The 26,765-nt window shown below is 36.4% G+C and overlaps 1 protein-coding gene and 1 long non-coding RNA gene across 5 annotated transcripts; both read right to left on the bottom strand.

Annotated features, from left to right (window-relative positions):
• LOC109848227 (probable GPI-anchored adhesin-like protein PGA55) lies at positions 530 to 18,712 on the bottom strand. Of its 4 annotated transcripts, XM_020417641.1 has the most exons (12): positions 18,414 to 18,712; positions 18,236 to 18,327; positions 17,924 to 18,106; positions 17,423 to 17,522; positions 15,841 to 15,862; positions 13,981 to 14,023; positions 13,615 to 13,767; positions 4,124 to 6,539; positions 2,603 to 3,917; positions 1,748 to 1,831; positions 845 to 971; positions 530 to 746 (listed from the first exon to the last, which is right to left on the bottom strand). In XM_020417641.1, the coding sequence occupies exons 2-11, from the start codon at positions 18,292 to 18,294 to the stop codon at positions 907 to 909; spliced, it is 4,440 nt and encodes a 1,479-aa protein (XP_020273230.1). In that variant the 5' UTR covers positions 18,295 to 18,327; positions 18,414 to 18,712; the 3' UTR covers positions 530 to 746; positions 845 to 906. The 4 variants fall into 4 exon arrangements, with proteins under 4 accessions (XP_020273230.1, XP_020273229.1, XP_020273231.1 ...); XM_020417640.1 differs by lacking the exon at positions 15,841 to 15,862 and adding an exon at positions 17,313 to 17,334 and having other exon boundaries at positions 18,236 to 18,711; XM_020417642.1 differs by lacking the exon at positions 1,748 to 1,831 and having other exon boundaries at positions 18,236 to 18,712.
• Positions 22,349 to 25,831, bottom strand: LOC109850527. Its single transcript, XR_002249456.1, has 3 exons — positions 25,534 to 25,831; positions 22,962 to 23,008; positions 22,349 to 22,885 (listed from the first exon to the last, which is right to left on the bottom strand). It is a non-coding gene; the product is annotated as an uncharacterized LOC109850527 (long non-coding RNA).

Raw genomic sequence — 26,765 nt, 5'->3', positions numbered from 1 at the left:
TTATTTCAAGTTCTACTAGAATAGTATGCATGCAAGCGTGTTGTTCTGATCCATACACCTGGATGATGGACCAGAACAACCCACTTGTGTGCGGCTTGTTCTCACAAGATTTATATTCCTTCATCCCTTTGATGCACCACCAAATACCATAGATTGAGACCACATGATACTTTCTCGACTGAGAAGGAGGACGAGTGGGCCCATCTCGGCGGTGGCAATGGACCAGGGATGAAGCATGGTGGTTGCCATTTGTACCCGGGATGTACTTAAATAGAAAAGAAGGAAAAAAAACAAGAGGGGGACCATGAATTTGCATTTGCATTTCAATAGGATTGGATATTCCACTTGAGGAAAGATAGGATAATTGACAGTTCAATCAATTTGAGATATATGGTTGCGTTCGGAGCTGGAACTAATTCATCTAGAAAGGTTGAATGAAGATCGACCCCCAGTGTAAGGAAGCCTCTTCTAGTGCATATTAAATAAAATAAAATAAAACACTTTCTAAATGTTATAAAAGCAAACAATATACACGCAATCTCATAAACAGCAGTTAGCCAAAGTAAAATATAAGAGAACAAGAGAAGAGGGTTTTTAATTCTGTACAAATAAAATCACTCACTAGCAGGTAACTGCTAGTTATTGTTCTCATAAATATTGATTTGTATATAATATAAATGAAAAAAAAAAGAGAAAAATGATTGACCACCTCAGGCCGCAAATACTGAAGTTTGTTCATACCAGCACTGCACAAAATTGATACGTCATCAAAAGGCCATAAAACACTACAACAACCCATAAAAAGAAAATAATCACAAGAATTACACGGATAAGGAATTCATACTGTGAGCTAAGATTGGGATGCTTTTGCAGTTGGATGTGTTTCCTTGCTTCAGAATCTCACTGTCATCTTGGCTTAGCTTCACTTCCCTTGCTTCGGAATGACGAAAGAGAGAAGAAGGAACGAGGCGCTACAAGAATTCATCAGATAAAAGGGGGTCAGATCACGGCAATAGGATACCATTTTTTTTTTTCATGGGAGAAAAGAACACCTCATATTAAGCTAATATTATTAACTTAATATTAACAATATGAAGAGCAAAATAAGTGTCAATACGAAAAGGGTAAAATGGAAGTTTAGTACAGGAAAATTTATTTTTTTCCATCTAGACCAAGTATGGACAACTTTGGGTTGGCAGCTCCATGAATCTGTTCGTACTGTGTTACCACTAAGATAAGTTGGCCAACAGAAGAATTTGCTTTATTAATTCTACACAAGGGCCTCCGTTATGCTGCTTCTTCCAAGAAAATGTATAATTTGTATACGGTTATCGTTTGGTAGTCATTCATAATATGATACATTCTCCTAGGGAGGCTTCTCAAATTTCAGGTTGTGGTGTCTAATCAGCCTCTTTGATGGGAAAAAGTCTTTATAATGCCGGTGATCATAAGCGTATTTATAAATTATTACTAATATTTGAACCTTTGATTAAAAATTAGGTCAAACCAAAACCTCTGGATTTTACAAAGAGCATGAAAAGTAAAAAGTTCGCTCAGATATGAGAAAAACTGAGATGTTTATATATTTCTGGTCATCTTCACTTCAGATCTAAAGCGTCAAGGTGTTTTAATATGGCAAGCCAAATAAATCTCTGGAGCAATGCCCTCTATTTCTTTAGGTCATTCATGAAGTGGACAAAGTTGATTATAACTCTGAAAATTATAGAGATACTAGTAAAACAGTTACCTTTCGAAGAACTTCCAGACAAATGATCCTCTCTCAACTTGAAGTTTCCAGGACCATGAGGCATGGAACTTCGTAAGGATTGAACTGCATGAAAATTGAAATAACAAACCTAAAATGAGCTAGCTCCTCAAACTAGACAAGTGCAAAACTACAATGGTTTGAGTCATTTGACTAAGCTCTGAAGTAAAGAGAACTAATTTGTTTGGAAAATTGCTGGACCAGTAATCATGGAAAAGCTTTAAATCCGACCCTCTAGGCCTTACCTAAACTACAAGTCTATGAATGATGAAATAGACTCAACAGAACACAACACCATGAAACAAAGTGTGGAATATCACAGTGCCAAAAAGAAAGGTTGCAGCTTAGTCATCAAATGATGAAAAGGGACTAGCCATGAAATTCTATACATGTGAGAATAGCATAGGATGGTTTATAAATGCAGGAGCAGACCTCCCAGGTTTGCATAAATTTACTTACTCAACTACTCAATATATCAACTACTTCCATAACAAATAAAAAGAGTATAAGATCATTTCAGTTTTGCAATGAGTTTGCTGAAATTCAATATCCTACAAACGTAGACTATCGATGTTCTGGAAGGAGACAGTTGAGCAGCTTTACAAAGACTGATGGCAAGTTAACCAAGAGAAAGTAGATTAGAATAACAACAAGGAAGTTTTTGACATCTACCTCAACGATACATATCAAGAACATGTTACTTATGGTTCTTCAGCAGAACAGAGTTAACCAAGAGAAAGTAGATCAGAATACTAGCTAATTTTGCATCAGAATACTAGCAGAAATTAACAATGGCAAAAAACATGAAGTAACTGAAATGCAATAAAATGTATATACCTTGTTCAGGAAGCGTGTCACAGTCATTGAAGCTATCATAAGAACCTGAGTAGCCCATTCTTGATTTCCTCAGTTCATCTGAAGTTCGCGATCCAAGATCTCGACCATCTTCTGTGTCATCATCACCTTCAGATGCTGTCGAGGCAGATACCCAATCATTTACTAAATAATCTGCACCTCTACTTTTCCTCCCAAATTTAAATAACCGTTTAAACCCTTTAGACACATCTTTTTGTGGATGTGAAGCATTAGCGACAAGAACAGGTATCTGAGCACTCCCCCATTTTTTTCTCATACGGGCAGCATCAGCGTCCATCATTTGGTTCAATGGATGGGAATTCCATGATGCCGGACTTCCAGTAGGGGAGTTCACAGAAGCATCAAAGTCAGATGCTTCGTGTGCATAAGAAAATGAGTGTTGGATGTTTGAGATCCATGATCCTGGGCTTTCCCCTGGTGACTCCCGCACATGTCCTGGTGAAGGATCGAACTTGGAGGATATAGCAATAGATTTGTCGATATCTTGAGATAGTGATCTCAGAATATCAGCATTATCTGATCCAAGATGACCATTCTCACTATCTGATCCCACAGGAAAATTTGTGTCCTGAAGATTTCGTTCAGGAGATGTTCTGCTAGATTCCTCTTCATCATCTTTAAACATATTTGTTGAAGCCTCTTGTTGATCAACCAAACCTTCGGAATCTTCTTCATCTTTTAGAGCTTCAGGGTTTGTAAAGCCTTTCGGTTTAGACATACCTAACTCACTACTATTCTGAATTTTATTCATATTCTGCTCCATTTGCTCTTTTGGAAACTGTAAAGTTGTCAGATTGGCACCATCAGAGCTGGGAGGTGAGAGGTCATTCAACTCTCCAGAGATAACTAAGCTTTTTCTAGTGGAATGGGAGCTCCGTAACTTCTCCTCCTTAACGAGATTTGCCTCTTCAGTGGTGCTCTTGCTTCGAGTAAAAGTTATTGGCTGTGCACGGGAAGTAACCTTACTAACTCCTGCTGTAGGCTGTGTGTTTTCTTTTCTAAGGTCAGAGAAGTTAGGAACGGACTGTGCGAGTGGGTTTTCAGTCAGCGTCCTATGCCGAATGGAACCAGAGTTAATGGCCTTGGCAGAAGGCTTAGGAATTGTGACTGATGTTGTTCTAGGAACGGAGGATAATAAGCTTTTACTAAATGTGAGCTTCTTCGAGCTTGTAGAAGATTCATTGCCAGATAATGTATCGCTGTAGCATTTGTCTTGGCCATAGAGAACCTGATCATGCTCTCGTACATCTTCTGCATCTCCCTGATGTTCTACTGTCTTTCCCATATACAAAAAAAATAAAAAAAGAATAAAAGTAATAGGTCAAATGTACTACCAAGTTTCTGTATGATAATGAGAATAGTGGTGTATATAACCAAGAATGTAAGCGTCTATGATAAAAATATATATATAATATCCAAAAATAACTTTAATAAATGGACAAATTTGTTATAGCATCATTTAACAAGAAAGGAGTTTGGTACCTGCCCCTGGTTTTTTGTAGCGGAGTAAACATTAAATGATCTCATTCTCTCTACTCGACGATGAGCAAGAACTGAATCTCGTTTACCAGCAGATCCAGCAAGCTTCATCTTCATCTCAGCTTGGCTGCGTTCCAGGCTATCATGCATAGCCTTCATCTTTGCTTCTTTTTGGGCCCTCTTTGACCCCAAATCTTCCCTCAGCTTTGCATCCCGCTTTTGGATATATTTCTCATAGAACTTTCCTCTGGATTCTTCTGATGGGCTGACAGTGCCTACCTTCTGCTTCGTACTGTTGGAAGAATCTAAACTTTCCACCATCTTCAGAAGCAAATTAGAGTCAAGTTCTACTTCATTGCTCAAATTCTCACTTGGTATCTTCCCCACTGAGAATTGTTCAGCAAGACCCTCAGCCGGCCACTTTTCGGCAGACTTCAGCAGCTGAACATTGCCAGTTTTGCTTCTCGAAGTGGAAGATATTTGGTTTCCCTGAACCCTGAGCTTGTGTGCAGCAAATAGCTTTTCCAGTTCATCAGCCTTTATCTGCAGATCAACTTTCAGCTCGTTATTTCCTTTCACTGACCTCACAGCCTGAGCCTGTTCCACAGAAGTTGTGAGAGGAAGTTGAAGGACATCCTCCCATCCCTTAGCCTTCTTCTCTGAGACAGCCGGAATTTTTGTTCCTTGATTGGGCACCTTGTCATCTCTCCTTCCTTGCACCTTCTTTATCTGATCAGGAGCAGTTGTTCTCCCATGTAGCTGAGAACCTGGACCATCTTCAAAGGAAACTTTGAATGACATATGAGAAGGAATAGTTTCCTCTTTCCTCTCTGTAACTTTGAATGACATATGAGTAGTAGTTTCCTCTTTCTTCCCTGAGACGGTTGGAATTTTTGTTCCTTGATTGGGCACCCTGTCATCTCTCCTTCCTTGCACCTTCTTTATCTGACCAGGAGCAGTTGTTCTCCCATGGAGCTGAGAACCAGGACCATCTTCAAAGGAAACTTTGAATGACATATGAGAAGGAATAGTTTCCTCTTTCCTCTCTGCAACTTGATTTCCAGGATATGCTTTTGATTGGGATTGTGAAGACATATCGTTCTGTGGAGCAATCTCTTGAACCTTACCCAAGGAAGCTTTGACTTGAAACTGGGAATCCGAAGGATCTTTCGGGTTTGCTTCATCTTCTGTTTTTCCTGCAAATGTTTTTGCGGTTGAACGTGTTCGAGCCTTCCTAGTGACAGTATGAACTGCTTGATCATTTGATTCTGCCTTTGCAACTGTTGCTGGAACTGCTTTAGATTGAATTTGCACAGTTGCTTGATCTTTCATCCCACTATTTTGTGCTGCAACTCCATTAAATTGAGACAGAGAGGCGGTTTGGTCTTTCAGTTTAGCATTCTCCCCTGATTCTGAAGCAGGTTTGGAGGTGTCTTGGGTATTACTTTCATCACCGACTCCATCCTGATGTGCTTCACCCCCAAAATGACTAAATTCTTTCGGAGAGTCACCGTGGCCCTTGTCCATAGACAGTCCAGGCTGAGTTCTGGAGTTTGCAGTAGTATGTTCTCTCAACAAAACATCATCTCCATCTCTGTCCTTCAGAAAAGAACTGGTCTGGGCCTGGGATGAAGACAAAGTAGAAGATGAACATGTGGTTGTTAAGTTGTCATTAGGACCCGACCTAGGCCATGAATTTCCTGTGTTTTTTGGCACTACAACACCTTCTTCCATGTTACTTCCAGATTTAACCTGTGAATCAGCAGATGAAGTAGGAGTTCCAGCGGTACTTACACTCTCCTTTCTGTCACTGCTGATGCTGCTGCTAGTAAGATCAATACTCATATCACTAGCACCGCTCCATCTCCTCAATACCAACTTCTCCATAGACGCATCAGATGGTTGCCTCCGGTGTTCCCCCTTTCCAGCCACCATCTTATTGATTCCACCTCCACCAGAAGTGTTGCTGCTAATACTAGCATTTGTAGACTGTTCTTTCTTTTTGCTTTCAAAGAGGTTGATGCGGTCTTGAACACTCAACCGCCGGGACCCGGCTGAAGCTGGCTGAAGTGGCTCATCTAAGGATGCAACATTCGGAGATGCATCCTCCTTGGCCTTGCTCATATCTTTCTCCTTGAAGGACTGGGCAATGGGCTTCACCTCGGCAGCAGATTCCTGTAGTGATCGTTCACTGCTAGGCTTGCAAAGTTCATGCCCTGTGGCAATAGACTCACTGATGGATGGGCCAGAAGACTCAACCTCCATTTCATCAATTGACATGTCAGACCCTAAGGACGCACGAATGTTGACATCATCAATAGCCCTCCATTGCGGTGGTATTGGTGGAGGCGGTGATTGGGAATGATTTATCAACTCAGGCCGCCGCTGGCACAATGAGATGAACTTGGTACATGCTTCACTACAACACAAACATCACACAACATGTAAGAAAGGTCATTAGTTCAAATTTATTTATTAAAGGATAGATCCTATCATTATTCAGTCTTGATCAACAGTAACATCTTATCATTGTAAGGATTATTTGCAGATGCAACCCTTATACTATAGGGGTGTAGCTACATATCACCATTCACCCATGTTCTATTTATTATAAGATGCACCCTCAAGGTCCCATGATGGCATTATTTTCCATTAGTTTTTAAACTCTGTTGATATTTGGAGAGAAAAGAGATTATTGGAGTGATTACTCCCCTCACTCTATACTTTACTATTTATGGTGATGAACTAATTACAAGTTAGTCTCACAAGAAATGTAGGACTAAGAACATCTCCAACAGCTTCCCCATTTTATTGGTATTCACTTATGGAGAATTTTAGGCTTTTTTTTTTGTCCAACAGATTCCCCATCACATTCCCCAAAATAGGGATGGAGAAGGAAAAAAAGGGAGTCTTCCCCAAATCTGGGGCATTCTTCAAATATTTGGAGAAAGCTTGGTCATGAATGCAGCACGTTCTTCAAGATGGGATGGAGGAGAAAATAAATATAAAACAAAATCCGTAATTACAAAAAAACCATGGGGGCAGTTCCAATGCATAAGAGCATCCAAAAATAGGAATGTAGAATATTTTTATTATTATAATAAATGCAGGATTCTTTAAAATGGGGAAGCTGCTGGAGTTGGAGCAAAAATAATTTAAAGAATATGACTTTTGCTCCCCCATTTTGAAGAAAATTTTGGGAAAACTGTTGGAGATGCTCTAAACTAATACTCTTTTTTACTCTCTTCTAACACTCCCCCTAAGCTGGAACATATATATCATGCATGCCCAGCTTGTCACAAATAAAATCAGCATGTGTTCAACCAAGTGGTTTTGTAAGGATGTTTGCCAACTGATCTACTGTCGATACATGTTTTGTCGTAATGATTTTATCCTCGGGCTTCTTGCGGACTACATGCCAGTCAACTTCAATGTGATTGATTCTCTTATGAAACACGGGATTCTCAGCAATATGAATTGTTGATTTATTATCGTCATATAGATCCATGGGACATTCTGGAGGGAGACCAATTTCCGTCAATAGGTCTCTGATCCAAATCATCTCTAGTGTCACATTTGTGATAGCTCTGTATTCTGATTCTGCACTAGATCGAGATACAACACTTTGCTTTTTACTTTTCCATGATACCAGATTTCCTCTAAGAAAAGCACAATATCCAGTAGTCGATCTCCTATCAAAAGGACATCCAGCCCAATCTGCATCAGAGATGCCTGTAACTCTGGTGTGTCCTTGATCTGAGCAGAGAATTCCTCGTCCTGGAGCATTCTTCAAGTACCTCAAAATTCTCATTACTGCATCCAAGTGAGTAGTCCTAAGTGCGGACAAGAACTGACTTACAATACTGACTGCGAATGTGATGTCAGGTCTGGTCACTGTCAGATAATTCAGTTTCTCCACCAATCTTCTATACTATCCAATATCTTCAAGAAGCTCCCCCTAATCTAATAGTAGTTTTGAGTTCACATTCATTGGAGAATCACTGCTTCTGTATCATAACATCCCAGCCTCTAAGAGCATATCCAAGACGTACTTTCTTTGTGACAGAAGAATACCCTTCGTTGACTTTGCGACTTCAATGCCTAGAAAGTATTTTAGGGAACTAAGATCTTTAGTTTGGAAATGTTTTTGTAAATGCTTCTTCAGTCTGTCAATATCAGAAGCATCATCCCCTGTAATTACAATGTCATCCACATAGACAACGAGCAGAATTCGTTTTCCATTTTAAAATCGTCAGAAGACAGAGTGATCTTTCTGTGCACGACAAAGCCCAAATTCCTGAATAACCGATGCAAAACGTCCAAACCATGCTCTCGGAGACTACTTCAGACCATAAAGTGATTTCTTTAGCCTACACACCTTCGTATTCTCCCCTTAAGCAACAAATCCTGGTGATTGCTCCATGTAAACCTCCCCATCTAGAATACTATTAAGAAATACATTTTTGATGTCCAACTGATGAAGCGGCCAGTGATTTGTCGCTGCTAATGAAATAAAAATCCGAACAGATGTCATTTTTGCCATTAGAGAGATGGTATCTACGTAATCCAAGCCATACACCTGTGAATAGCCTTTAGCAATCAGTCGGGCTTTCAGTCGTGCCAAAATTACATCAGGATTTAACTTGACAGTGTACACCCACTTGCAGCCGACGGACCGCTTTCCTGATGAAAGTGAAACCAAATCTCAAGTCTCATTCTATCACAAGACCCTCATTTCTTCTTGCATCGTTTGGTACCAACCTGGAATAAATAGGGCTTCTGACACATTCTTGGGAACCAAATATGAGTCGAGAGAAGCAACAAAAAATCGAAAGGAAGAGGATAGGCAATCATAAGAGACAAAGTTAGAAATAGGATGTTGAGTACAACTTTGTGTCCCTTTTCGAAGTGCAATAGGAAGGTCGTCCACAGAAGGGGATAAATGTGCACTTACAGATTTAGGTTCTTCAGCCGGAGGACTTGGTGTTGAGGCCGACGTTGGCACAGGAGCAGGAGCGGAGCGACGATGATAAACTTGAATTGGGTTGTTATACCGTGCTGAGTGTTTGCCAGTAGCGCAAATAGTATTGTCAGCGAATAAACCACCACCGATAACCAGTGACTCTTGTAGGATCAAATAGTCATACTCATCCGGTGATAATGAAGATAGAGAGCTAGAATGACCGGGTTTATCTTCGAAGAATGTTACATCAGCAGAGAACACAATGTTACATCAGCAGAGAACACAAGGCGATTGAGTGATAGACAGAAACACTTGTAACATTTATGTTTTTGGGAATAGCCAAGAAAAATGCCCTTAAGAGGCCGAGAGACAAATTTTTGTTTATTTAGATTGTGATTATGAACAAAACATAGAGAGCCAAAAATCTTTGGAGGTAGCGGAAAGAGATTATCGTTAGGGTATAGAATCTTGAAAGGAATTTTATCTTGCAGAACGAAAGAAGACATTCGATTAATCAAATAATATGTTGTTAAGATAGCTTTCCCCAAAAATTCTTTGGGAACGTGGCGATGGAACAGCAAGGTCCGAGCAATATTAAGGAGATGCATAATCTGGCGTTCAGCAACTCTATTTTGCTGAGTGTAAAGACAAGAAGACTGATGAAGAATCTCATGTTGTTCAAGAAAACTAGTGAAATTACCATCCAAATATTCTTTTGCATTATCAGATCGAAAAATTTTTATCGAAGACTTGAATTGATTGACTATTTCAGAATAAAAGAGTTCAAATGTGGAAAAGACTTCAGATCTAGACTTGAGAAGATAAATCCAAGTAATACGAGAGTGATCATCCACGAAACTGACAAAATACTGAAACCCCAATTTAGAAGTTATTGGGCATGGCCCTATACATCAGAATGAACAAGATCAAATGGCTTAGCAGCCCTCTTATTGACTCGATTAGGATAAGACACACGATGGTGTTTTCCAAGTTAACATGACTCGCACTCTAATGAGGAAAGAGATTTGAACTGGGGATGAAGCAGCTTGAGAACAGAGAGAGAGGGATGTCCTAACTGACAGTGGTATTGTAGTGCTAATAAGTTGTCGATACATGCTAAATGCTTGGTGCCCAATTTTAGTTTATAATGACCGTTGTGCTCACGTCCCGTCTCAATCGTTTTCCTCATGAATAGGTCCTGAAAAACACAATGTGTGGAGAAGAATATCACTGTACAGTTTAGAGATTTGGTGATCTTACTAACAGATAATAAATTATAAGAAAAACTAGGAAGATAGAATACAGAGGAGAGAGGAAGACTACTAGAAGGATTAGTGTTGCTGACATCCTGAACAGGTGTACGTGAATCATCAAATAATATAACTGAATTAGATGTAGGGCTGAAAGATGGCAAAATACTTTGATTCCCAGTCATATGATCAGTGGCACATGTATCTATAATCTAAGTATTAGACGAAGACGATGTAAGTAAAGAGAAAGAGGTACCTGCATTTTTTATAGTGGATAAGGAGGAAGATGATGTTTGTGAATTCTGGTACTGCTAAAATAATTGAAATTACTAAAATTGACGTTGCAGCTCCGCATCATGAAAGACTGACTATAGTTGACTGTCATTATCAGATGAGATCAAGTTGTCCTGATCAGTCATGTAAGCACCATTGGTTTTTTTTCTAATTCGGGATAATTATATTTGAGATGTCCTGACTGGTGGCAGTAGTCATAAGTCTTCATTAAATCATTGTCATGAGCATGCCCGTCTTGGGATGGACCTCCTCAGTCACCTCGTTGACCACCTCAACCCCCAGAATGACCAGTGTGGTAACCTCCTCTCCCTTCAAAGTTTCTTCTACCCCTTTCAGGACCACCATTATGACCCCCTCGTCCATAAGACTGTCAACTCTGAGTGGCAAGGGTAGAGCGATCCGCAGTTGATGTTGGTGACTGTGCAAGGACAGCGTTCTTCAGAAAGTGACAAGTCTCAGCCAGATAACCAATAGCGGAGCTCCCTATGATTTGTGATCTAGCAGAGTAAATGGAATCTAGGGTACTTAAGTAGGTGAGTACCATAAGTTTATTCTATTGGTTTTGCATCTGTTTTACATCCCCAATAATAGAAAAAATCTGATGAAGTTTCTCAGTCAGACGATTGAACTCACCATAATGATCATTCATGCGTTTATCATCATGTTTCTTACAAAACAGCTCTTGAATAACTTCATATGCTCGATTAATATTACTGCTACCCCCATAAAGATCTTGTAAAAAACATCAAAGTTTCTTCACTGTCATACAATGAATGACTAAATCCTGAATTTTAGGTTCTATCGTATTAAGAATCTGATGTAAGAAGACACTATCATCTAATGTCCAAGACTCCGGTGTCGGAGTAGGAGGGTCCGTCAACAAATGGTCAGTTTTGCCTCGGCATGCCACGTAGATTTTAATAACACGTTTTTACTGAAAATAGCTAATTCCATCAAGTTTTCGGTCAGTGATTCTACCAGAAAATATCTCTGAAACTTTCGTCTAGACCGTTAACTCAGAATTCTTGAGTTCCTCAGATCCGGCCATCATGAAACAGACGAGTAAAGATCAAGACGATACCCTTCACAAGTTGTACTCCACAATCAAAGCAAGTCCAAGTTCAAGATAATAATACTTGAATTAGCCAATGGCGAAGGTTAACAATGTAAGAACATGAAGATTAACATACAAGAACCCGAAGGTTAAAATACAAGAACCCGAAGGTTATCATGAAACCCGAAGGTTAAAGTTCAAGAACCCAAAGGGTAATTTTTTTTTAGATAACAATTCGCAGATCTAAGTCAGATCCTAAAACAAAGGGACATGGCGGCGGCGATCGACGGCAGGCGGGAGTTGTCGAGGAAGATCGAATCGGTGAAGTGGATCTGCTCTGGAGTTTCCTCCGTGGACCACTGATTTAACGATCCGAGACGGACGTGAAAAAGATTTGACGTTGATGTTTCGATGTGAAAACAAGAACTGAAGTGAATATATTAGCAATGTAAGATAAACACTATTCTCAAGATCAAATCCAAGTTTTTGAACTCGAGGAAACACTGAGCAAGGTAAGATATCCAAGTTGTCAAGGAAGCAAGTAGCGGCGAACAAAGCAAGCGGCGGCGGCGGCAAGCGGCGACGATGACGGACGAAGCAGGCAGTGACGAAAATTAGGGTTTAGGGCTTAGGAGAAGGAACAGGGCTGCTAGAAGAGGGAGGAGTCGAATCTGGAGGAGAGAGGGAGGAGTCGGATCTGGAGGAGAAAGGGAAGAGTCGGATCTGGAGGAGTCGGATGAGGGATTAGGGTTAGGGTTAGGGTTAGAAGAGGGATTAGGGTTTAGGGTTAATGTTGGTTTGGCGGCTAGGGTTTAGGAATTAGGGTTAGGGTTAGGAACCTTGCTCTGATACCACGTTGATATTTGGAGAGAAAAGTTTATTAGAGTGATTACTCCCCTCACTCTATACTTTACTATTTATAGTGATGGACTAATTACAAGTTAGTCTCACAAGCAATGTGGGACTAAACTAATACTCTTTTCTACTCCCTTCTAACAAACTCAAAGTGGAATCTCATGGAAATACTCTGGGTAAAATCTAACGGTATACATCACATGATTACCACAGGAGTTTAAAACTGAAGCCAAGGATGTGCATGCTACTAAAAAATAGATAAGGGCAATAGGTACACCCTCATAGTACAGGGAGAGCATCTTTAAAATTTAAACAACCCTTTAAGCGCTGTAGACTACTTACTTGCTTAGTTTGACACATACCAAGATGATAGACATAACAGAGGTTGTAGTAGCAGACTAAGTTAATCAATCACAATAACATTAAGATAGGAAAAGTATCTAGGTCTTCATTAGTCTTCCATAGATGGATATATTGCGTTAAAAATGTAAAATCCAAGTGAGCACCAAAATTAGGACCTAGTTACATCAAGAATATAAGTTGTCTTAAATGGCAAGTTTTTCCTGTGTTGTAGACAAACTAAGAAAGCCTTCTTCTGACTGCTGTCCTATTAGTCCTATGAGTTTCCTAATACATAGTCACTGTGAGCATTATGTATGAACTGGACACTTCTTTCCCAAGAAACTACAGTCTCATAAGTCATACCAATAGCAAAACCCCATCGAGATCTGAGACTTCTTTCCCACGAAACTACGGTCTCATATCAATAGCAAAACCCCATCGATCGATCGAGAGATCTAGAGACTTTACATGATCACACGTACAGAAGTTGCATGATTTATAACTTCAACCTTTTACAGTAACACCCCTAAATCTCTCACAGGGTCAATAACTAGCCATTCATGTTATTTAAACAATCTGAGATATGTATTTTCGATCAAACTAGAGGAAATAAAGTTACATATCTCAGAATGAATGAGCACACTAAAGGTTTAAAGGCAGCTTTACATGGTGAAGGAGACGGAGAAAAAGAAAAGAGGAGAAGAAATAACCATGGTTAGTAAAAACAAGAAGTTACTTTAAGCGAAGGGCACCAAATCGATTGGCAAACATGAGAAGTTCCGAAACAGTGTCAGGGGTGAAGCCTGCAGCTGAAGCCCGAGCACAAGCTGTTCCCAAGTCTTGCTTAACAGCATTGAGTCGCAAGTCAATGGCCTTGAGGAGCTCTTTCCTGCAGATCAAACCATAGGGAAGTGATTGTTTCATTATAATAGTGCTAGAATGGCAGACTAAATTCAAATGGTAATTTATAATATTACAGTAACTATTTGGAGCTCTTTGCTTGGTACATGGAAATCTTGCAAAAGTTCATGTACATGAAAATGTTGCACAAAAGTAAATGAAAAGTAACTGTTGCAGAAAAATAAAGTGACAGGCAACATACTTTGTTATGTCTGCAGCAGCTGCGGCAGCTGGTTTGTTTTTACCTGAATTGAGCTCCAAATAAAACATTATCAGTGAGAGAAGGCCATCTACCAAACCATGATTAACAGAAAAATTCTAAAATGATGAATTAGATAAATGTATTTTTAGTTCTATATTCTTCATTTTTCATTGTTTGTAATGCAACTGTGATAATTGTCAATTTTGTAGACCCCAGAAATGATGGGAAACGGCAGGACTCATATGCAAGCTTCAAGAGTTTCATCATGGCTTTGTGGCAGAAAGCAGCAAGGTTTATTGAAATTTAGAAGAAAAATCAGAAAATAAAAAATACATAGCTAATAAAACAATTTAAGTAACAGTAGAAGTTTAATGCCAACCAACAACAACAAAGCCTTATCCCCATATTTTGTAGTCGGCTACATTTCTCACATCATAAGGGGTTATCCCCAGCCTCCGACTCCAAAACAAAAACAAAACAAAAAACAAAAAAAAGGGAAGAAAAATTAAGTTAACCACTATCATGCCCCTCTTAATTATTTCTAGCGAAGTTATCTTAAACCTACATTTACTCCTTCGTCCCCTGAGTATAATCTTATCACGCCTTGTAGTTGGGCCATCTACCGAGATTGGTAATTAAGCTCTTTTAAATGATGGGCTCTAAAGCAGAGGGATTTAAGCAGAGTTTTAGCATGCTTTTTAACAACAATGATCCGTATACCAACTAGCAGATTCTAGGCGGATCATTCATATATGAAACTTGTGATTGGCTGCAGAGAAAAAATTTATTCAAATGCCAAAGAATAAAGAAACTTCGCATATAAAGCAAAAGCTGCAAGACAGGTTTTTCCTTTAATATGCATTTGACATCCATATTTTTAACAACAATGGATTTAAACAGAGTATAATCTTATCACGCCTTGTAGCTGGGACATCTAAAGATTAGTAATTAAGCTCTTCTAAATGATGGGCTCTAAAGCAGAGGGATTTAAGCAGAGTTTTGGCATGCTTTTTCAACAACAACGGTTCGTGTACCAACTAGCAGATGTAAGAGGGATCATTCACATATGAAACTTATGAATGGCTGCAGAGAAAATTTTCATTAAAATGCCAAAGAATAAAAAATCTTTGCATATAAAACACTGAACTTAAAACCAAGGCTGCGAGACAGATTTTTTTCCTTTAACATGCATGATGCATTCAACATCCATTCATAAGCAAATAAGGTAGCTTGTAGCTTGTACAGATGCTCCTCAACTTTCTAAATTCTAAGTTATGCAGCTATGCATATATTCTGCTTATCCAATGTTTTCGCTTTTTGATGCCCAATTCTAAAGCTAAACATGGCTAGAAAGTGCCCAATGCCTACTAATATATTAAACTGCTAATGTATAGAACTAATACCACTCATTGACAAGTTAATGGTTCCATGACCCTCCATAGACCATGTAGACATTTGACTTTTACCACGATTGGAAAAATCATGCAACCAGGTGGCAATGTTGGATATGAGCATTGAGGGTAGAAAAATGTTACGAATGAAACTGAAGCAGGACATAGAGAAGAAAATTGGGTATGGAGCCCTAACAAAAAACAAAATTTAGAAAATGTATTACTTCTATCAATGTATTTTATTTGGACTGTAATAAAGGAAGTAGTATACAGTACAAAGTGGTGAGGCGACATTCTGACATCCTCACTATCTATCTGGTACCAGTTAAAAGATAAATCTACTTTTGTATTTCCATAACATATACCATTAGGTTATTATGAATCAAGCAAATATTTTAATATTTGCAAAACCAAAAAAACATAATTTATAACAAATGTAAATAAAACAGAATTGACATAAAAAGCTTACCAGAGAGCTGATCTCCTGCCCCCTAAATGAAGAGGAATTTTGATTTCAGAAAGTAGTCCGCAATGTTTAACTTGATCAATTTTTAAAACAAACATGATATATAGTATTACCTGAGAATATATTTTTCTGGCTCCTTCCAATTGTGACATCTCTGCATCAAATGTATTGACCAACTCCAACACCTCAGGAGTGCTGACAAAACGAACAAACCTACAAGTATAGTTTTTAGAAACACTTTTCAGAGAGTTTCTCAACTATCAAAAAGGAAAATTGCTTGGTGTATAAGGCTCCATTGAAGGCCGGCCACAATCTGTATGAATAGTTGTCTCTGAGGCGACCACAAGAAAAAAAATGAAAAACATGCTACCAAGTTCAGTTCGCCTATAGAAAGAAATGCATTCTTGATCATAGTATCCAGTTTCTTTCAACTAAGGAGCAAAGCTCCACAAGACAGGTTTTTCCTTTAATATGCATTTGACATCCATATTTTTAACAACAATGGATTTAAACAGAGTATAATCTTATCACGCCTTGTAGCTGGGACATCTAAAGATTAGTAATTAAGCTCTTCTAAATGATGGGCTCTAAAGCAGAGGGATTTAAGCAGAGTTTTGGCATGCTTTTTCAACAACAACGGTTCGTGTACCAACTAGCAGATGTAAGAGGGATCATTCACATATGAAACTTATGAATGGCTGCAGAGAAAATTTTCATTAAAATGCCAAAGAATAAAAAATCTTTGCATATAAAACACTGAACTTAAAACCAAGGCTGCGAGACAGATTTTTTTCCTTTAACATGCATGATGCATTCAACATCCATTCATAAGCAAATAAGGTAGCTTGTAGCTTGTACAGATGCTCCTCAACTTTCTAAATTCTAAGTTATGCAGCTATGCATATATTCTGCTTATCCAATGTTTTCGCTTTTTGATGCCCAATTCTAAAGCTAAACATGGCTAGAAAGTGCCCAATGCCTACTAATATATTAAACTGCTAATGTATAGAACTAATACCACTCATTGACAAGTTAATGGTTCCATGACCCTCCATAGACCATGTAGACATTTGACTTTTACCACGATTGGAAAAATCATGCAACCAGGTGGCAATGTTGGATATGAGCATTGAGGGTAGAAAAATGTTACGAATGAAACTGAAGCAGGACATAGAGAAGAAAATTGGGTATGGAGCCCTAACAAAAAACAAAATTTAGAAAATGTATTACTTCTATCAATGTATTTTATTTGGACTGTAATAAAGGAAGTAGTATACAGTACAAAGTGGTGAGGCGACATTCTGACATCCTCACTATCTATCTGGTACCAGTTAAAAGATAAATCTACTTTTGTATTTCCATAACATATACCATTAGGTTATTATGAATCAAGCAAATATTTTAATATTTGCAAAACCAAAAAAACATAATTTATAACAAATGTAAATAAAACAGAATTGACATAAAAAGCTTACCAGAGAGCTGATCTCCTGCCCCCTAAATGAAGAGGAATTTTGATTTCAGAAAGTAGTCCGCAATGTTTAACTTGATCAATTTTTAAAACAAACATGATATATAGTATTACCTGAGAATATATTTTTCTGGCTCCTTCCAATTGTGACATCTCTGCATCAAATGTATTGACCAACTCCAACACCTCAGGAGTGCTGACAAAACGAACAAACCTACAAGTATAGTTTTTAGAAACACTTTTCAGAGAGTTTCTCAACTATCAAAAAGGAAAATTGCTTGGTGTATAAGGCTCCATTGAAGGCCGGCCACAATCTGTATGAATAGTTGTCTCTGAGGCGACCACAAGAAAAAAAATGAAAAACATGCTACCAAGTTCAGTTCGCCTATAGAAAGAAATGCATTCTTGATCATAGTATCCAGTTTCTTTCAACTAAGGAGCAAAGCTCCAAAACATACCTACACTAAGTAAGGTGATTGCTATCAGGATTACACATTGTTGAACATAATATGACCCACTAACCAATCGAAATCAGATTACATGATTAAGAAGAATTGAGATTATTGCAATATCTTGTATTAACCTAACCATAACCAGGGGTCAAATATATCAAACCTTTCGAGGGTTCCCTTATTGAACCAAGTCCCAGCATTCTTCCGCTTTTCTGCTTCGAGCTTTATTGACTGAACTGCTTGGTTCGCCTGCTCTTCAGCAACCTTCAAATGAGTCAAGAAGGGCTTCAATAACCCAGAAGCAAGCTTCTCAGTCTTCCCGCCTCCCGAAACAAACAACTCACACCTGCCACAATCCAATTTTTTTCACCAAAAAAAAAATACCAAAAAGATGATTTTTCATACAGATTTTCAAGAAAATACAGCAAATTGTTGCGTTTTTAACGAAAATTACGGAAGAATTTTTAACGCCCACCTCGTTCTTCTTGGTGATAACTGGAACTGAGCATAATCAAGAACAGTATCAGAATTCATCTTGCTATTTGCATCAACCAAAACCCTACAAACCTGCAAGAATCAAAAAAAAAAAATCGTAGATCTACCAAATTGACATCACTCGTGGATCTAAACTTCTACCAAAACCCTGAAAGAACCTAATTTCTCTCGACTCTCAATCAATCGAGACAATGCCGAGATCTTCCAAGGGAGCGATCGAGTTTGCCTATCGGATTCGGGTCGATCAAAACCTCAACAAGCCTGAAGCACCAGGATCAGGTTTGGAGCTCGATCATCGATCTCGTCGACGAGCATTTCACCCCCCCTCGCTCTTTCTCTCTCTAGAATTTCAACTACAAGGGAGTTGTGGCGTCAATTCGAAGCGATGGGAGTTGGTGCTTTGCTTGCCTTCACTTTCTCTCTCTTCGACTGTGATGCTGATGATGAGAGAGAGAGAGAGAGAGAGTGGGTAGAAGTGAATTTTCAGACAAAGATTGCCCCTTGCTTTTGAGGGCAATTTCAGATGAGGGACTATTTTGCTTGGTGTATGTTGACGAAAACGCCCCTGTGTCTATCAGTCCTTTCTTTTATTTTTTGTCGAAATATGCAATTTAGAAGTAATAAATATAATTATAGCATTTGTTAGCGAATGAAGATGATGAGAGAAATCATTGTGTGCTTTTTTGTTGAAGGTTGGTTGAGAAAGGAATATTGATCGGTTTATTTACCTTAGATTTAATAAATGGAATTGATTGTCCATATAATCATCAAAATATTATGATGTTGCAATTTCTTTTCCTAGTCAAACAAAGAGATGAATGCAGACATGACACCAACAAAACAATTGGAAGGATAATAAGATAGATATATGTGATCTACCATCATCGTCTTCCTATTATGAAAAGCGAAATTTTGATTTGAAACACCCATGCAAAAAAAAATTTGCGGTTGAACAAATAAGGCTCTGTTTGGATACCATGGTGTTTTACTTGTTTTCATGGTGTTTTTGTCAAAAGCAAAACGCTATGGTGTTTTATGAGCTAAATCATCCTTAAACAAAAAACACAACACTTATTTCAAAAAATATTTTTTGGGTGTTTTAAATTTAGTGTTTTGGTTTTGAGTTTGAGGATGTGTTAATATAATATCTAACATAATATATTAAATATAATTAATATATAGTTATTATCGATATATTTATTATATTATATTATATGTTATAGTATACTATATTATAGTTAATCTAATATACTAGTAATATTTATTAATAATATAATATAATAAATATATCGATAATAACTATATATTAATTACATTTAATATATTATGTTAGATATTATAAAAATAATAATTAAAATATCTTATATATTAATGTGATAACATATTAAATACTAGTATTTAATATGTTGTTAATGTATTATATAATAATAAATAAAATATAGTTAAACTAATAAAAAATAATTAAAAATTATTAATAAAAAAAATATTACAACGATATAATAATATATTATACAATATCATAGTCATTATAATTTTATTAACTTTTAAATGAATATACTGTAATAAATTAAATAATTATAAAAATAATTAAATATAGTAACATATTAATAATAATATACTAATAGCAGTAAATAAGATATAAAATATTAAGTATATTATAATAATAAAGAATATATATATTACAAAGTAAAAATAACTTTTAATATTAAAATAAATATTTTGTTTAAAAATGTTAATAGTAAAATAAATATATACATAACATACATAATATTTATTATAGCCATAGATAATATATATTATTAAAGTATTATTAATAAACTCAAATATATTAAAACTATAATATATTATATAATATTAAAATATTTATAATATGTTAGTTTATTAATAATATACTAGTAAGTAATAACATAATACAACATTTTAATAATTTTATATTATATTAATAATAAAATAATATTATTTTAAAATATTATATAATATATAACAATTAACAACTTGATATACCAAAATAATTAAATATGTTATTATTTAAAAATAATATGTAATAATTGTAATATAATAAAACACATTAAAGTACAACATAATATTATAATACATTATACAACATTATATTGTATTATATTTAATATTTATAATACTATAATAATGTAAATTAAATATTATAACATTCTATTTATTATATTTTTTATTATCATGAATATATAATATAGTAATAATATGTTTAATACTAATGTTGTAACAAGTCAAGCTAGTGTTGACAAAAAATACCCAACATGATGTTTTGAAAACACATTTATTCCTTTATACAAATAAGAGGATCAGAGATTCACTGTTCATGCTACAGTAAAAACTACAGTAGCATTTACTGTAGCTAATAATTAATTAAAAACATTATTGTAGCACACGGGTACACTGTAGCATCTAAAAGTACTGCAGCAGAGCGGGATACTGTAGCACTGACAAAAATTCAAATCATGTCGTATTAAAAAGTGGGATTACTGTGGCAAAAAAAATACCGTGCTTTGCACGGACCGCAAACTAGTTTAGAGGAAAACACAACACCATAGTATTTTTTTATAAAAACACAACTAAAAAACATCATGGTATCCAAAACGAAGCCTAAATGTATCTATTTGAGATTTCATCAGGTAATATATTTGGCTGGCATTAATTGTTATTTTTCTGCGGCCACTGTAAAATTTCACTGATTGCACAACGAAACATGTTTAATAGTCATTATTTATTCTTATCATCAGTACTATACTAATAAAATAACAATCTAAAGTTGAACTTTTTGCCACTTGTCCACTTGTCAAATCCTAAAGCTTTTACCTATTTAATTGCTCTACCTGAAAAAACTTCATGACTATTTAGTTTCCCTTAATTACCACTTCCTATTTTTCTTACCCTTCCCTTCTAAATAAATCTTCTATTAATCCTCTCTCTCTCTAAGAAACCTTTTCATGTCCTTGCTCAAATTCCTAATGAAGCATTTATTATATTCTTCATTTGATATTCCCTATGAACAACACATTATTCTATCTTCAAATATGTTGTTTTTTACTTAAAAATTTTCCATAAATAAAGGCTTCAAATGTGAATATGTTCCTTCTTCTACTTGCCAATCCTGTCAGTAATTTAATTTCTATATGGAATTTATTTTTTTAACAGTTTCATCTTCAAAATGAACTTTGTTATTGTTATATACTTAGTTTCTAAGTTCAAAGTTTCTAAGCAAAAGTCTACATCGCAGGGTGCTATTTTTGATGAAGTTCTATGGCCCAACAATATTTGATGTATGATGACGGGAGTACGATGGGTTGGTGATTACAATATTAATAAAATCAACAAATATCAGCACATTCCGAAGCATGACAAGGCGCTCCAAAAATCCTAGTTAAAGGCTTGTTTGGATTGAGGGGAATGAGGGTGAAGGGAAGTTAGGGGAACCATTCACCTCCATTCATCTTGTTTGGGAACACTTAGGAGGTGAAGTTAATTCACCCTAGTTCCCCTTGGTTCACCCCCTAAGACCCCGTTTGGCAAAGGGTTAAGGAGGAGGGATTAAAGAGAAGGGTTAACTTAGTTAATCCATCGTGAAGGGTTAAAAAAATTCTAAACCCGTTTGGATACAATAGTTAAGACAAGGGGTTAAGTCTTTTGTGTTTGGCAAATGAAGAGGGGTTAAGGAGATTAATCTCATTATATTTTAAAAAAATACCACTTTTGCCCTTATTGAAGATTTATAAATAATTACATCATCAAAAACGAAAAAATAGACTAAATAAACACATTCTTATCTCCATAGTCCTTCAACAAATATTGATCTACGAAATGACTATATAAATATCTGCGAAACTTACAAAAATAAATATCTGCGAAACTTACTAAATAGTGGACTTGATGATATCATCCACTTGGCACTAAATTTTACTTCATTCTGTTATTGAGCAATCAAACATATTGAATAATAATACTCCTGCTGAGTAAACAAAGTGAAATAGCAAAATAACCGGCTCTTGGAAATGGACTACATGTTTATTCCAAAAAAGTTAGCAATCAAACATCGACTACTTGAATAATAATACTCAGGAGCTACTTGCAAACAACAGCAACAACAATACTCAAGAGATTTACCTTATTACAGGTTCATCATATCACATCTAAGCATAACAATAACTTATGCTTTAATATTCGACACAATGGGACATATAAGAAAACAAGACATAATGGGACCTCCTTATACTTTGATATTCGACAACTACAAATATCAATTATTCCAAAGCTGTAAAGCAGTTCTATTGCGGAGTTGCTCACCCCTTAAACTTTCATCTGCACCAACCATGTATTGGGGGTCTTCTTCTTCCTCCTCATCTTCATCCTCATTCATCTCTAATACATTGAGCATATTAAAGTATTTATCATTTCCATGATGCCTTGCAATAAAATTATGAAGAACACAACAAGCTATGACGATTTTGACTTGAGTTTTATAAGGAAATGGAGCTAGAACTTTCAAAATTTTGAATCTTTGCTTTAAAATTCCCCATGCCTTCTCCACTGCATTGCGTAGTTGTGCATGTCTATGATTAACCCAGCACTTTGTTGATGTATAACCTGAGACTCCCCTCTGGAATTAAAAACCTGGTTACTACATAAACCATCCTAATAAAAATATGCAAAATGTGAAACAAATAGATTTATACAAGTAAACATCAAGCATGGTGCCTGTTGAGCCTCCAATTAACAGGACCTGCATAAACAGTAAACATCAAGGGAATCAAAGATTTATACAAGTTAAAATACTTCTTTGATTCATTCACCTAAAAATGAAACAAAAAGATTCATGCCATGTTGTAAAATATATCGTCAAAACTGCAAATCAAACGATGAAATTAGATGGCAAACGGAAAGGTACAAGACAACTTGGGCTGTTCCCAGGTCACAGTATCTAGTACAGACACTATCTTCTTTGGAGGTCAACCATGAATAGAAATTTTCCCTTCCTTTGGACTAATTTCATAGGGAAGCTCTCAAGTTTGACTTAAAAGCTAGGGTTGCACCCTTTTAAGCACTCTAATTAAGCAATTCAATATTTTATTAGAACTACTAACATGTCCTAAATAAAAATTCTAAGACATTCAAAAACGCAAACAAGGTTAAGGATTCTTTTATAGGTGAACAATGTGGTTCATTCCATCCATACAGAATGGCGTACTCTTGTAAAAAGACATTTGAATCTGGCCCAGTATCAGATCACATGCACGTATCTGATCTAAATTAGTAGTCCTCTGCTAACAATTTATTGGCGCATAAAAACAAACAATCATATATGAAACATGAAAATATTGCAAAAAAAAAGCGAGAGGTCTGCTTCAAATACGGGCATGGGAGCCAGCAAGAGCATGTTCTGATAAACTGTTAAATGTATAAAACCCATGTACAAATAATATAATAGTTTTAAATATATAAAATTCAAATTTAATAAAACTAGAAATTAAAAAAATACCTTTATCAATGCCTCCCAATCTTTTGCAGTAGGTGCAATCACCATATTTTTACCTTCATCCTATCAATGCCTCCCAATCTTTTGCAGTAGGTGCAATCACCATATTTTTACCTTCATCCCAACCCCAACCTGATTTATTTCACCATATTTTTACCTTCATCCCAACCCCAACCTGATTTATTTCGGAGTTTGTAATTAAGGGAATATTGTTTTTTTAAAATTTTATAACGATTTTGCATTTGTAGTTTGCCTCTGTCCTTTTGTCCAGTCCTATCTTTATACTCATCAGTAACATTTTTGCCGTTGCATCACATGATTCTTTTTTTACATGACTGCACGCAGTGTTTTGCAAATGATTGATGTGTTGATGAGTACTCTACACCGTCATTTCCTTCATTAAGTATTTTCCATCAAGAGTCAAGTTTGGAGAAAGTATTGATTAAGAGAGACAGGTTTTATGGATGAATTAGTTAAAGCTAGTTATGAGTCTAGAAGAGTTTCCTTCATCAAGAGTCAAGTTTGCAAATAGACTGCATGTCTAAGTTGCAAGGTTTCATTTTCACAAATAAATTGCTAAATGAACTAATCATAATATATAATATTTTCTCTAACAAACGGTATAATTTGAAAAGCTTTTCTACACAACTGTTTGAAGGATAATCACTTGGAAAACCAAAAGATAAACTATTCATCCCTCATCGCTTAAAGCATAACCAAAGCGTGCAATTTTTACATGACTCCACACAGTTGATGGTATCAAAGCAACTCGGACTCCAAGCCACCCAAGCCACTGGACATGCAATTAAATTTTAAAGAGGGTTTAGAAGCTATACAATAGTGTAAAATAGTCATGATTTTGACCCGTGAAAAAGGCACTTCATCTGTGGGGGGATTCTAGAGTTTAAAATTATAACCCTCAGCCTTCACCACAACCTCACAGTTTTGGTGTAATGGAAGGGCTTGAAGAATATCGACATAATTGACATAAGCAAAAAATAAATGATGCAAGAGATGCGAGGATGGCAAGAATTCCTAAAACTCAAATGATGGTGTCAATTTCAAGAGCTTCAAAGAACTTAAGACTTCTGTCAAAGAAAAAACATTTCATTCATTCTGATATAAACTAAACTAGCAGAGGTCAAGTAAGCCTAAATACCCAACAATTAAAGTGCAACTCTTTGATCGAAAGACTACAAAAATCAGCCTTGGAGTCAAATTCCAATGGCAATCGGACATTTAACCATCTAATCAAAATCCCAATGTTGATCAAATCCAAATCAAAAACACCTCCATAAAAAATAAACAGTGCTAGTATCTCAAACTATACCTTAATACATGAATTGCCCAATAAGGCTTAAATGACATCAAAGATAACCCCAATCACATTGTGCTCATCAGAAATTACCTACAAGCCGTGAAAATTTGAGCCCTAGCCTGCATAAAGCATATCAAATGAAAGATCTTGATCTCTCAACACGCAGGATGATCTATCATAATCCTTCAATCTTTGATCGATTGAGATTTAATCGTGCAAGAAAGAGCTGAAACCCTAGAAATTGGTGATTTTTTGGACAAACGCGTTGAGAAATGAAGAGAAGGAGTGAGAAAACAGAGGAATTCAAAGGATTGGGGATTTTTAAGACGAGAATATCCTCCAGCATGCTTTTGATAAGAGCAAACAACATCATCAACCAAAGATATTCATATGAACATAATTGATTGTATGGCAAAGATTTGGAAACTAATTCGATATTGCAAAATCAACATACCTCTATTTTCTTTGCCTCCCGTCACTTGAGATCCCATTTGCCTGAAAATTCTTCTCTTGTTCTCCTAAAATACTCCTATTAATAGCTGGGGAAAAGTAGAGGGAACTTTTTAGAGGGAAAAATTGGAGGGAAAGAAGTAAGATAAATAAATTTGGGGATGAAATTGCTCGCCTGAAAGATCGCTACCTCCTATAATTCCGCTGTTGAGATCGGCGAGATCCAAATTGGCAAAATTCCACCGCCTACCCTTCGAGTGAGAAGGCGGAACAAGCCTTGTTCCGCCTATCTAGAGGGAATTGTTAACCCTTCAATTCACGGGATAAATGAGTTTTATCCCTCACGTGAGGGTTAATTAATCCTTGAGCTTTTTTTTCTGTTTGGCAGGCTAATGAAGGGTTAAACTCCCTTAACCCTTCATTTATACCTTTGCCAAACATAGTATAAAAATTGTTACCCCCAAATTGGGGTGTAACCAAGGGGAAGGGAATTCCCTTCCCTCCCCTTCCCTTCCTTTCACTCAGTTTCCCTTAACTTTCCTTCACCCCCTACAAATCCAAACAGGCCCAAAGTCTCTATATGGTACAAACGAAGATGACTTAAAAAGTTCTTTTAGAATATTAAAGACATTAATTAAGCTTTGCAATATATACAGAACTTGGTACATTCTATATGGGGCTTAATTACCGGATTGGTATTAAATATCTCGAAATTTTGTGAAACAAAAAGAACATTTTCAATTGGATGAAATGTTTAGCTATGCCTTACATCCAATAACGGTGTATTTGGTTTGGTGTAGTTGGAACCCAATGTTGTTTTAACAACATCAAAATATTGAAGTGTTATTTGGTTAGATTTTGTTGTAATACCAAAAGGTCATTGCAATAGCAAAATAAACAAAAAAAATTTAAAATAAAATGGAGGCGTTGGAACAACACTCAAATTCAAAAGTATTTTACACTAAAGCGCCATAAACTTTCAACATTTTGTATAAAACCCCAATATGTTTCAAAATCGGCAATTTTATCAAATTGGTATATTTTGTTGACCCTTAGTGTCACATTGGTATATTTTTTTACTCCGGCAATAATTTGGTTTATTATGTAGATTACGGAGACAAATTAGCCTATACTTTGGCCGGAACCAAGATTCCAGCCAAATTGAGTCACGTGACTCCTCGCATATAGCTGATGTGGATTAGGTAGGCTTACATCATACATGGCAATGTAACTGAA

Source organism: Asparagus officinalis, chromosome 7, assembly GCF_001876935.1.
Source record: "Asparagus officinalis chromosome 7, Aspof.V1, whole genome shotgun sequence".
Lineage (NCBI taxonomy): Eukaryota > Viridiplantae > Streptophyta > Magnoliopsida > Asparagales > Asparagaceae > Asparagus > Asparagus officinalis.
Note: the sequence above shows the minus strand (reverse complement) of the source record. Positions and strands in the feature narration are given on the sequence as shown.